Source organism: Lontra canadensis, unplaced genomic scaffold (assembly GCF_010015895.1).
Source record: "Lontra canadensis isolate GAN:19392208 unplaced genomic scaffold, GSC_riverotter_1.0 scaffold141, whole genome shotgun sequence".
In the NCBI taxonomy this organism is placed as follows: domain Eukaryota; kingdom Metazoa; phylum Chordata; class Mammalia; order Carnivora; family Mustelidae; genus Lontra; species Lontra canadensis.
In genome coordinates, this window is record NW_022631135.1 from 3119325 (window position 1) to 3132084 (window position 12760).

General features: G+C 38.7%; 1 protein-coding gene across 6 annotated transcripts in view; it reads left to right on the forward strand.

The window, feature by feature from the left end:
* The window catches only part of EYA4 (EYA transcriptional coactivator and phosphatase 4), a 300751-nt gene that overhangs the window by 57007 nt on the left and 230984 nt on the right, over positions 1-12760 (forward strand). For 4 of the 6 annotated variants that reach the window (XM_032843485.1, XM_032843484.1, XM_032843486.1 and 1 more), the window contains exon 2: positions 6675-6774. The exons of 1 other annotated variant lie outside the window; for it this stretch is intronic. In XM_032843485.1, coding sequence (XP_032699376.1) covers positions 6742-6774 — 33 coding nt within the window. In that variant the 5' untranslated portion in view covers positions 6675-6741. Of the gene's footprint in view, positions 1-6674; positions 6775-12760 lie in introns of those variants that run through there. One more of the 6 variants, XM_032843487.1, reaches the window with a different exon arrangement.

Below are 12760 nucleotides of genomic sequence, written 5' to 3' on the forward strand. Positions count from 1 at the left end.
TCCTGCCAGGCTGCAGGACAAGCAGAGCTAGATGAACCATTCCAGGGTACACAGAAAGCTCGGCAGGGTAATTGTGACATCCAGGTTGGGAGGAGCGACAGAGGCAGCCCGTAAGCCTTCAGAGTCTGCCTGAGTATCTGGAGGGTAACAGAAGTTGCTCAAGCCCAGAATCCCTTCAGAAGTTCCTCTGGGATTGTCCAGTTATAGAACTGGGTCGGCATTTTCTAGGATAACTAGCCCACCAGCAACAATGTACAAACACAAACAACATAAAACAAACTTGGCTGGCCTTGCTTGTCAAAAATCAAGGGGTCATAATTTATAATTCCAGGAAGATGATTGCCCCCCAAAATGAACCTATCACTAATGACGCAGGTGATTAGCATGAAATTGAGCTGGTTATAATTTTAGCATGAGAAATTAACCCCATTCTTCTAAACATTTTGCTTTATGTGGACTATTTTGCGAAGTTCATGCTCTACAAAACAGGTCAGAGGAGCTTGGCATCTGGTTTTTAGTTTGGTTTCATTTTAGGAGATGGAAGCAAGGCACAGTGCTCATTACTGCTTACCCTGATCTGTCTCTTGGACACCTTTGCTGTTTTCCTTTTACACAGGTAGGGAGGGGAGTCACGTGCATGGTCAAAGAATGCCCATGTCCTCCTCTGAACAGTGAGCTGTAGAATTGGAGCTAGGTGTCTTTGGTGCTGTTGGCTTCCCTCTCTGGCATGCTGCTTGACCTGTTGGAACCAGCTGGTGCCTGTCTTAGCTTCCCAGACCCATTCGTAAAATTTTGAGGGCAGTGTAGGTGACTCGATGTGCAGGATGTGAAAGTGATGCCCTCTTGACAGTTGGAGTCCAGCTATAATATCTGAATAATGTAACGATAATGTAAGTTGTTTGACTTCCTCTACAATTTTAGTTTTATGTCAGGCAGTATACTTAATAAAGGAGGGAATTTAATTGAAGACTCTTGAGGATGGCTCAGGAAATCCAAGGAAGAATTGAACAGCCAAGCAGCAGGAAGGGCACAGAAACAGTAGAGACTTCAGGAGTAATAAGATCCAGGTCCTTAAATTCTGCCAGGACTTTCTTGCCATCTCTCTTTTGCTACTATTCTTTCTGGGTCACCTCTCTTCTGTCTCTCCCTAGCAGACCCAAGTTTGTTCACAAGTCTGTAAAGAATGCCAAAGTTTTTTTTTTTTCTTTTAAGATCTTATTTATTTATTTATTTATTTAGAGCATGAGAAGGCAGAGGGACAGAGGGAGAGGGAAAGGAAGAATCTCAAGCAGACTCCACACTGAGCCTGGAGCCCAACATGGGGATCATATCACATGACCTCAAGATCTTGACAGGAACCGAAACTGAGAGTCAGAGCCTTAACCAACTGAGCCACCCAGGCACCCCAAGCATGCCCCAATTTAATGCCCCAGAGATTTTGCCACTAAAGGAGGACTAGCCTGATCCTTTCCCACACACTCATCCTAAGCAGTAGGAAGGGATTGTGATGCATCGTTTGATACAAGTAATTTGGTATGAATTGGAAGGAAGTGTGTAGTCTAGCGGGTTAGGTGCGAAATGTTGGCTGTGGATCAGTATATTTATAATATAGCCTCATGTGGGCAAAGAGTCATTTTGTATACAATATGTTTGCAAAAATGTACCTGCCCTTTGAAAACCTGTAAGTCAAACAGTAGATTAGCTCTTCTGGATGACAAAATGTAATGGAAGGACACCCTCCCCTGGCCCAGGAAATTCTGCCTATGTATGTAGATTCTTCAAAGCCCCATCTAAGTTTAAAGGGGGCCTTGTCTGTGGTTATGGGTGGGACTCTCCATATGCCTCCCTCCACTTGTCAGGGGTCTGCACTGGGGTTGGAACCAGTTTGGACAGCCATGTACAAGGTTGTCTTCCACTTTCCCTCAGGATACCGTAGGCATTTGGCATGTGGGTGGGGGCTTTAGTCTTTTCCCCACTCCGTCTTTCTTTATACTATCGCAGAGCCTGTACTGTGCACACGTCCTCCCAGGAGACTGCTGTAGTCCTCTCTGTCAGCTACAAGGCTCTGTGGTGAGTGTGTCCATGGATGGTAGGATGAGGGAATTGCATGCAGCCAGGAGGAGAAGGAAGGTGGAGCTCTCCTTCAGAACTCCCTCCTGGGACAGGTAGTGGCCCCAGGGAGCAAAGGCAGCAAACTAGTGCTTCTCCTGCATGGGATTCTGCTAGGTGCTGCCCCAGCTTCAAGTAGGACTGACTGAAAAATTTCTGGCTCATCCTAAAGGAAGGGTAAAGATCTACTTTATTTTAAGAGAATCCAATTAGATCTCTACTCTGAAGTATTACTCTGGCTGCACTGCAAAAAGTCAAGTCCATGGGGTGCCTGGGTGATTCAATCGGTTAAGTGTCTGCCTTTGGCTCAGGTTGTGATCCCAGAATCCTGGGATCGAGTCCCACATTGGGCTCCCTGCTCAGCGGGGAGCCTGCTTCTCTCTCTCCATCTGCCTACTGCTCTGCCTACTTGTGCTCTCTCTCTTTCCCTCTCAAAAATAAATAAATTTTTTAAAAATCTAGGGAAAAAAAAAAAAGAAAAGTCAAGTCCAGGGTGCCACTCTGGAGGAAGGACACCCCCAGGAGGCGCTTGCTCCCCGTCTGGACGAGGGCCATTGATGGCTTGAACTACTATGGCAGCCATGAGGAGAGAAACGTGGAGAGATTTGAATGAATGCTATGAGGTACTGAGAGCACTTGGTCACTTCTGGAATTGGAGAGGAGTGGGCAAGGAGTCTGTGACAAAGCCCTGGGGTCTGGCGTTAATGACCCGTGGGAGGCTGTGCCATGTGTGTGCCGTCCAGAGCTGTATTATTCCCGTGTGCAGCCTCTGTCCCTGTCCCGTGCCAGCCCTGGTGCAGAGAGCCGCCCCCTCCACGTTCATGTTTATTCTGCCAAAGCATGCTGGGACAATCTCCTTTTCACTGAGGGTTTGGTTAGAAAGTTCAGTCGAGAGGGTGAAAACTAGATCATGCAGTCTACAAACTTCTCAAACATCGCTCAACATCTTCTTTTTCTCTTTGCTGTCTCTACCACCTGGACCAGGCGTCTGCCCTGTTCTGTTTCTGAGAATTGTTTTATAACTGGATATCAGAATCTCCTTATGTATTTAAACTATGGGAGATGTTGGTTTTTTTAATTCTAATTTTCTAAGACACAGGAGTTTATAGCTCACTTTCTCTAAAGCAGAGTTGGAGAAAAGGATATCATCCATTTACTATGTATTGAGAACCTGACTGCAGGAGAAAAAAAAAACCTAACATGGAATGGGTGGGGTTGTTATTATTCCTTTTTAAATTCACCTTTTTCTGGGGGAATGGCCTTGAAAGAGAGCTGGGAACTAGATTATTACCTCATAAAACAGCACGAGGTTATTGTTATTCCTTAATTTTATATCTTTATTATGAAGTAATACTTCTTCTACTTGATTTGAAGAGCGTTCTTGTCTTTTTCTCATATATTTGTGAAAATGAAATGTTAAAAGATTTAGCATAACAACCATTGCTAAATTATGATGTAAAATAATACTGTGTCTGCAATTAACCTAGGTAGTTTTATTTGGTTCAAGAATATAAAATCACTGGGCTCATAATATTTTAGTACCTTAGTGTGTTTGGCAAAAAAAGAAATTCATGTTACCATAAAGAAGTTAAACTAAGTAACGATCTCAATTTTAAGGAAACATAAAGCAAAGTATTATGTTGTAACATGGAACATTAATGCAAATAGCTCCCCAACTGGAATGTTAAGTAGATTCTCAGTGGGAGGTTAACAAAAAGAAAAAAAAAAGGCTGGCTTTTGCTTAATTTTCTTATGTTCCAACATGTCTTCTGAAGCCTTAATTTTTAATTTCACTTGAGTTATTACCATTGTCCTGAGATGGTGGTCCTTTCTAGAAAACAGTAACTTCTTTCCTAATGGTCCATATCCTTATTTTAATTGTTAGGTATCCTTTCTGGAAATACTACACTTAAACCTTGATGACATCTTAAAAATCGTCTTAGTGTGGTAACTATAGCTATGTCGTGGGTTGAATTTGGAGCCCCTAAAACATATGTTCAAATTCTGATCCCCTCACCTGTGGAAGTAGTGTCTTTGCAGAAGGAATCAAGTTAGAATGAGTCTTTACTGGAGTAGGGTAGGTTCTAATCCAGGGACTGGTGTACCTTTAGGAATAGGAAAATTTGGATACAGACGCACACACACACAAGAAGGCCAAGTGGAGAGATGGGTGGGGAGAATACCACTGACTATGGAAGCAGAGATTGGAGTGATGCATCTACAAGCCAAAGGACGCCAAAGATTGTGGGCAACACTAGAAACGAGAAAGAAACAAGGAATGATCCTTTTCTGGAGTCTAGAGAAGGAGCATGGACTTTCCAGCACCTTAATTTAGGACCTCTTGCTGTCAGAATTATGAGAGAATAAATTTCTGTTGGTCAGAGATACCTGGTTTGTGGTACTTCTTTAAAATAACAGCCTTAGGAGTACTTGGTCAGTCTGTAATCCAGGTAGTGAGGAGAAAATGCCACTAAAGGAGATGATCCGCCACAATGCCCTCTGGGAGGATGGAGGAAGGGCTCCTGAGGCGGGCAGGTGTCAGTCTTAGCAAGGTCAGCATCAACGGATTAGCGGCCTGCACTGACTGTGGTGTGCTCAGACCCAAGGCGAACCTGCCTATGGTCTTGGTCACGAGGGTAGGGAAGAGTATAGAGGCTGAGGATTCAAACGGAGGACTTCAAGGACAGGAGGAATGAGCAAGAGATCCGTAAGGATGAGGCTGAATGACCCAGATCAGATGCCCTGAACCATCTTTAAGGAGACGGGAAGAGTGGGAGATGAAAGAGGGAGGAGGTGAGAGGGAAGAGGCAGAGCCCAGGTTGTCCATTCACCATTTCTCACGTCCACCCCCAACACAAAAAATAACATCTGGACATCTTGAACTCCCGCCTGCTTATCTTTCTGAGTCCAAATCCATGCTGCCACACCTCTCAGTGTGCTGCATACTTACCCTTCCTCCTTCATCTCCTATATGCTGTAAAACTGTGTTGTTCTTGAAAGGGACGCTTTCCTGGTTTGCGAGTATATTTAATCAGTGTCTCATGGACACTGTCAATTTACATACATACAAGTTACATTCCTATTTTATGACTTTTAACTCTTAAGATTAAAAAAAATCTCTAATCTGTATCTCTGGGTCTTCTAGGCATAAAACAATTTACAAGATGCTTTTCAAATTTCCTTTGTAATTTTTAGAATGTCTTGTATTCTAATAAGGAAAGTCCTAGATTTGTTTTTGTAGAAAATAGTGCAGCGTGGAAAAGGGAAGAAATTAAAGCCATGTCTGCCTGGTTGTAGTAGGGAGTGTATGAATGGATGTTTGTAAAATGGAGCAAAACACCTGTGTATGGTGCATTTCAATAAACTGGGGAAATAAACTGAGTTGCTTCTGCAGAACACTTATTGGAATACTAATCTTTCAGTTAAGTTATATCTTCAGAGAATTTCGATGTCACTAAATAGTTCTTGAGTGTAGCAGTTTAGATCTAATTGATGTCCACGAGAAACACCATTTTTTTACATAATTTTTTAAAATTTATATTCTTCTTATTTTTAAAATTAGGAATTGAAGGGCCACAAATGCATCATCATTATTTTAAATGGCATTATATTTATTTATGAGTTTGAACTTTGTTTTATGATGATGGACCATCATATTCCTATAGGGATGTGTGAGCATTTCTGTTTGCATTTAAGAGTTCTTTATATGTTAAAGATATTAAGCTATTGTGTTTGATATTTATACAGATATTTCTTTTTATGTTTTCACTTATCCTTTAAATTTTATGATGTTTTTTCTTGTAGGTGTGAGGGGATTCAAGAGGCTGTTTGGCTTTTTGTTTTGTATTTCATTGTTTCTGTTACAAAATCCTTCTCCATCTGGGTATTGAAAGAAATTATGCCTGTTTTTCTTAGAGCTATTTTACACTTCAGTTTGCCTGGAAATTTTTTAATATATGGTATGGAGTAAAGATGAACTTTTGTGAATTATTAACTGATTGTCTCACTAAGGTTAATTAATGAATTGTCCTTCCCATGTATGTTTGTAATGACTTCTTTATTGTAATAGTGTTATTTTTAATCTATATTTAAAATTGAGCATGCATTTTATGATGCTCTATTCTTCAAAACTGGATAATGATCATTTGGTAATTTAGACAAAGTTTCCTTTATAGCAAGCTGTCATATTAAGATCCATACTGTATTTTCTTAATTCATATACTTCAGAAAGTGAACAATTGATTGCAGACTCTTAATTTTTAATCTGCCAATAGCTTAATGACCGATCTCTTTCAGTGAAACAGTATTCTAAGTGTTTATTACAGGCTGTGTCCAAAATTGTCCTGAGTAGCTGTTCACATATTCCCATTTTACCATGGTGTGATTTTCAAGGTCAGTAAGTCTATAAGATATGGATAATATTAATGAGTATTGTTCTTTGAAAATAATGCTCCTGTTGATTATCCATTATCACATAAATCATAGTGTGCTTTGGTAATTTGCAAATAAATTAAAAAAAGATAATCTTTTCATTATTCCTCTTTGTTTCCATCTTTTTGTTTTAGATAGTCCACTTTTTAATTGAAGGAAGCTGCTTCTATTTGGGGGTGGCTGGAGAAGTGAGAAAACCACATGGAAGACTCCCAGGACTTAAATGAGCAATCAGTAAGTCTCATTCAGTGTCTGGTTTGTTGAAAAAAGTTGTGGCAAAACCACTCAAAATCATACTGAAAGCAATATATTATAAAAATCAAAGAGTTTTGTAAAATATATATATATATACACATACATATATATGTATGTGTATATATATATATATGTATATATATATACACATACATTTTAGTTGAATTTTGAATTCTCTTCCAACGCTATAAAACAAACCCTTGGAAATATTATTCCATTCCTGCTTAATAATATCACATTTTGAGGTCTCTGTCGATTGTCTGTTTGGAAAGCTAGTGGCAGAAAGACTAGGGCATTTAAATCATGCCAAGTGTTTTCAACAATCTAAACAATTTTGCACACCATCTTTATTTCATTTTATTCCAGAAATGATTAGATAGTGCATAGAGTGTTGAATGTCAGAAGCATAATAGGAGAAGGTGTGTTATGAGCATACCTCTTGTTCATTTTGGGGATGGCAGCCACAGCCCTCCTGTGCTTTCTCAGACTGCCTTATGTTGCTAGTTCTTTGCAGAGTGAAGAGTGAAGTGCAGAGTGAAGAATGCACAAGATTGGTGGCAGTCACTCTGAGATTCTGCTTTCTCAAAGCGAAAGAGTTTACATGGCCTTTGCTCCTAACTCACTATTTGTGTCTCCACGGCATTGATGCGTTAGTGTGTGGAACAGAGGTCAGGGGAAGGTCTTCCCTCACACTCCTACACTACTGCTAACCGTGGCTCAAGCTGTTCCTCCCACAGACCACTAGGCATGTCACAAGTGAGGAGACATGGGAACCCACTAAGTGTGTATTATGCAGATTGATCTTGTTCTTTAATATCTTGTATGATCACAACTTGATCTTAGAGTCTCATGTTTCTATGAGGCAACAGAAGAGAGTGCATTTGTGTATCATCATGTGGTTCTAGAAAATACTTCTATGACGAGCTTGGTTTTGAAATACAGACGAATCTATGTTCTGGTGAATGGTGTACCATTTTCAAGTTAATTTGTTTCTAAAAATATTTCATTTAAAAGAAAAGGTGATAACCAAGTCTTTAATTTACAAGCAGACACAACCATTGCGTAATTTCATGGTATATTATCTTAAATAAAGTAAAATTATTTAATTTTACATGGCATCACAATGCAACGAAAAAAATACAAAACCATAAAAGTTTAAAAAAGTCTGTCAAATGGTAGAGGTATTACTCTTCAAAAATTTCCTGACTAGACAAATAGCAGTTAGGAGGCGGGGGCTTCCAAGTAGTTATTTTTTTAAATGCTGGTTATTGGAATGTGGACTCCAACAAAATGGATGATAGCATGATGTCACCCACGCCATTGCTCATTTATGGATTTATGGATCCCAGTGGTGTCAGAGGTCTGTAAGCAAGATCATATACATACCTGAGTGAATAATGTCATTTTAGTGGTGCTGCTTCAGGAGAGGGCCACTGTTGATCTGTACTTTGTTCCAAAACACTGAGGGTTACTTAAAGGTTTGTGTACATGCATGTGTATGTGTGTGTGTGTGTGTGTGTGTGAGAGAGAGAGAGAGAGAGAGAGATTGACCAACTGTCGCTGTTTTCCCAAGACCCTGGGATAGCCCAGGACATGAAACTAATGCAGGTGCAGTCCCGGCAGACAGGGATGGTGGACCTAGTTGCGTGTGTATCCTCAAGAAGGAATATTTATTTTCAATGTAGTGTAGGTGAAAGGGAATATGTTTTTATGTTTAACATTAGAATGAGGTTATTATGAAAGATGCTTCATATGACCTTTTACAAAGTGAAACCCAGCATTTGTGAATCATAGTTTCCTCTGGCATTATTTTAGGACTATGGAGCTCAACGTTTAAAAACAATTTTTTTTTTTTTTTTTAAGTTCCTGGTGTTGCTAATGTGCAGCCAGGTTTGAAAATCAGGAATCTGGTGTGGTTTTCTGGCTTCTTGGCTCAAATTTAGCTACTGAATTTGTGGTGAGAATGGGGGTGATTTTGAGAAAAAGAAAGAATGCTCTCCACTCCCACCCCCCACCCACTTCCCACCTCCCCTCACACTTTACATGGAACTCTGCACCTGAGGGGTATCATCTGGTCAGAGTCAAATGGGGAGCTCCTGTTCTGTGGAGTGGTTTGATGGGCCTCAAAGAGCAGGCACTTTTGGGTTAAAACACAGGAAACTTGAAGTTTGTGTCAAGTGTTGATGACTTAAGGGTTTTGGTTTTATAAAGATTGTAAAGCCTTTCTCCCTCAGCATCTTTAGACTTGGAAGAACAGACATGTGCAGAGGGACCGTTGGGATTGTTAATGACATGCCCATGATGCCATGGCTAGTAAACAGCTGAGTTGGGACTTCACACAGGTCTTCTGACTCCAAGTCCAAAGCTCTTTCCAGAACATCAGCATGACTTATGGTTTTGGGGTTTTCTTATTTTGACATTTATCATTATAAGAAATGTCAAAAAAATTGAATCAACCCCTTTACATTGAAATGATTTCTATTTGAGTGAAATCTTTAAATAACATTAAATTTTATAGAGTATGTTTCAAATATTTTGAAAAATGATACTTAGTCTTTATTAAGATACAGAAAAATAGAGTAGAATGAAAAGAAAATTCATAATAGGATGAAAGGAAATTTGCTCAGATTACAGAAGAATTTCTTCTTTAGGGATAGACATAACAGTGGGTACCAGTTATTGCACATATAGACTGAGTGTAACATTTCCATATTTTCTTTCCATGGAATCGTCTAGTGATGTAATTGTTAAGGTCACCGCTTTACAGGTGGAGAAACTATGGCTTGGAGAGTGTCAGGGTCACTTGGCTGTTAAGTAGCGGAGATTAGAACTGAACCCATGTTTATCTGGTCCTAAAACCTATAATGGATTTTGCAGACGCAGCATAGTATAGTGGGTAAGGACTTGAGCTTGAAATCAGAAATCCCTGACACTTCAATACTCTGTAACCATAAGGGAATTACTTAAACTCTTCTTCATGTGTAGCGTGGGGAGGATAATAAAAAGAAGTTCTATGAAAGGCTTAGCATATGCCCCGCTTAAAGTAGAAACGTGGTAAATGTTAGCTGTTATTACAATTACCGGACATATTCAGATGGTCTTTAAAGAGTATGCATTCATTCTTGCATATCCAATTACCTTCTGGCGACAGCCCTGCCTGGAGGGGCATAGGTTTAAAAACTCAGCATATGACAACTGAACTCACAAGCTCTCCTCTCCCAACTTTTCTACCCCTCTTTGTTCTTATTCTTCTCATCTCCGAGGATGGCATCCTCAGCTGTGGGGTGGATTAGGTCAGAAAGCAGGGACTCATCCTACTCTCCTCATCTCCATTTCAAACTCCTGTCTCATCTTAATTTTTCATCTCTCTCAAAGTGTTCACTCTGCCACAGCTCTCATTTGGATCTCTATTTTATCTCCGGACTGTCTTTTTCGGCTTTCAGGTGCTTCTAGAGTGATCTTTCTGAAGTACATACCTGATCATGTGGCTGTTCTATTTAACATCCTTCACAGGCCCTTTCTTGCCCATAAGAGAAAGTCCCAAGCATTCAGTGAAGCTTACATCTAGCTCTCTGGTATTCTTTCTGGCTTCTTTTGGTTCCAGGAATCTTACAGGTCCTCTGAGGTTTCTGTATCTTTGCTAGTGCCGTAGCCTCTTCCCAGATGGGCCTCTGCTCCACGCGGGTAACTAGTAGATCTGGAAGACTCCCTGTGGGTTTCCGTCTCTCTTTCTTCCCCAGGCTGTCAGGGGCCTCTACAATGAGCTGCCAATGGCATTTACCTCCATCCCGGGGCTTACCCCACTGAACTGAAATCTTATCTGTTTATTTACCTCTCTACTGGATTATAAACTACTTAAGAGTCATAGCGAGTCTTGTTCATCTTGTATCCTTGCTTCTTAGCACAATTCTTGCTGTCACTTAATGAATGTTTTCTTCAAAAGCTTTTATATACTGTTACATACTAAGGTATGTTATTGAATAGCCTGATGAATTTTAGAAAGTCAAAATGTTATTCTCAAAATGGATTACTGACTCATGATTTCATGTTTCACTTACATTTTTTAAAAAATTACACATAACATATAATACACACTTAATAGCATGTAATCAAAACAAAGTACGGTTCTTAATTATTATTATTATTATTATTTTTGCATTATATCTGGATCTTACTTTGCAGTCTGGCTGAGAACATGTAGGGAATTTTAGGAGGTCAACAATTAAAGTAAGGATTAGTTTTCATATTTGTCTGAAATTCTATATTAGAACTTTCTAATTATTTAGAAACAGTTTTATATCCAGTTATAGCTGACTGGTTTTTAACTAACTGTCATTAATAGAAATACATATAAATCTAGATTATGCATAGCAGTAACTATACTAATAATCAGAAGTTCCTTTGATACTATGAAATATGTTATATTCCCTGTATTCAAATAAAGACTGAGCAATATTTATTGTTTTTATAGCTTCTATACTATCTTTACACATTGAGATATATCGAGGTCCTATTTGAATGATGGGCCATAGACTTTTTTCCTCATCTAATTCATTTATATCAAAGTGAGAGGGGGTATTGCCTAAATTTATCATCAAGCTAGAAGTTTGGGGAAAAAAATAGTGCTTGTGAATTTTAAGTTGGTGTGTTATGTAGTAAAGCATTAATGATTACCAAGTAGACTGAGGGAGAATAAAGTTTTTACTGTAGGGTGGCATTCCCTACTATTAGACATTAAGGGCCTGACTGTTCCTACATCGGTCAACATTGTTACTCTTAACTTGAAGCACTTAACTTGTTATTGATGACATATTTCCTTTAGAGAGGTGTAAATTCACATCCATTAGATCCATTTTATATATATGTTGCAGCAGTGTTTTTAGAAGTTTATGTATATTTGTAGATACTAATAGTATTTATTTTATTGCATCAAACTTACTAATTTAATAATGCAAATTAAAATTCTAGAGTTAGTTTAATAAATTAATCTCTTTTCTGTCTCAGTTTGTTTCCCTTAGAATCCTAAATGACTTTAGATTATTCCCCAGCTCTTTGTTCTTAGAGAGTCTGTGGATCATTTTTGATTATAGCCACTAAGCCCTCTTTAAAAACCTGTGCTCTTTTCTGAGTGTTTTGGGCAGTTTCTAGCTGTTGTATGGAATTGATATGCCAGCCAAATCACCTTTAGACATACAGCTTCAGAATCACCAATTTGTCAATGTTTCAATACCTTGCTATAAAGTAATTATTTTGATTATCTTCAATTTAAATTGATTTTTCATCTTTGATAATGTGGCATTGTCCAAATCCTGGAATCCCATTATTTTATTGCTTTTTTTCTTAGATACTCTAAATCAATTTGAGCATCATCATGTAATGTATTTTATTCTGATCTAACCAAAATTATTTTTGCGGCTGCAAATCTGTTAGGAAGAACTCAACCTTTAAACTAGTCAGAAGAATCATGTTCACAGCAGGTGTTTTTTGCACCACTCAGTTGGACAGTATGTTTCAGAGTTCATTGGAATTTTGGCTAAATGTAAATTACTCTCAAAACCGTTATAACTCCCAATTGCCGGTGATATTTTTACTTTGCAATTATATAATAGAGTACCTTAAAAGTAGGTATAGTAAATTTAGTTTTTAATTTTTATTAGTCACTAAGGCTTACTCTTTCATTTTGCACAATTTCTAACTCTGAATCTCTATATTTTTGCATGTGTTGTTAAGGATTCATAAAAAGATTCCATGAATCATCTTTTACAACCTTCTAAAATTATGACTTAATTTTATTAAAACCTCTCTACAAATTTTAGAATACACTTCTAGACAGAGCCCCACATTGTACAGAATATGGATTGTGATTGTATACCATTTGTTGTAATCTGGAGAGTAAATGTTGGGCTTTTCTTCTGTCACCTGTGATCAGTTGGTAGCCCTGTCCCTATTGAGAAGGATCTTAAAG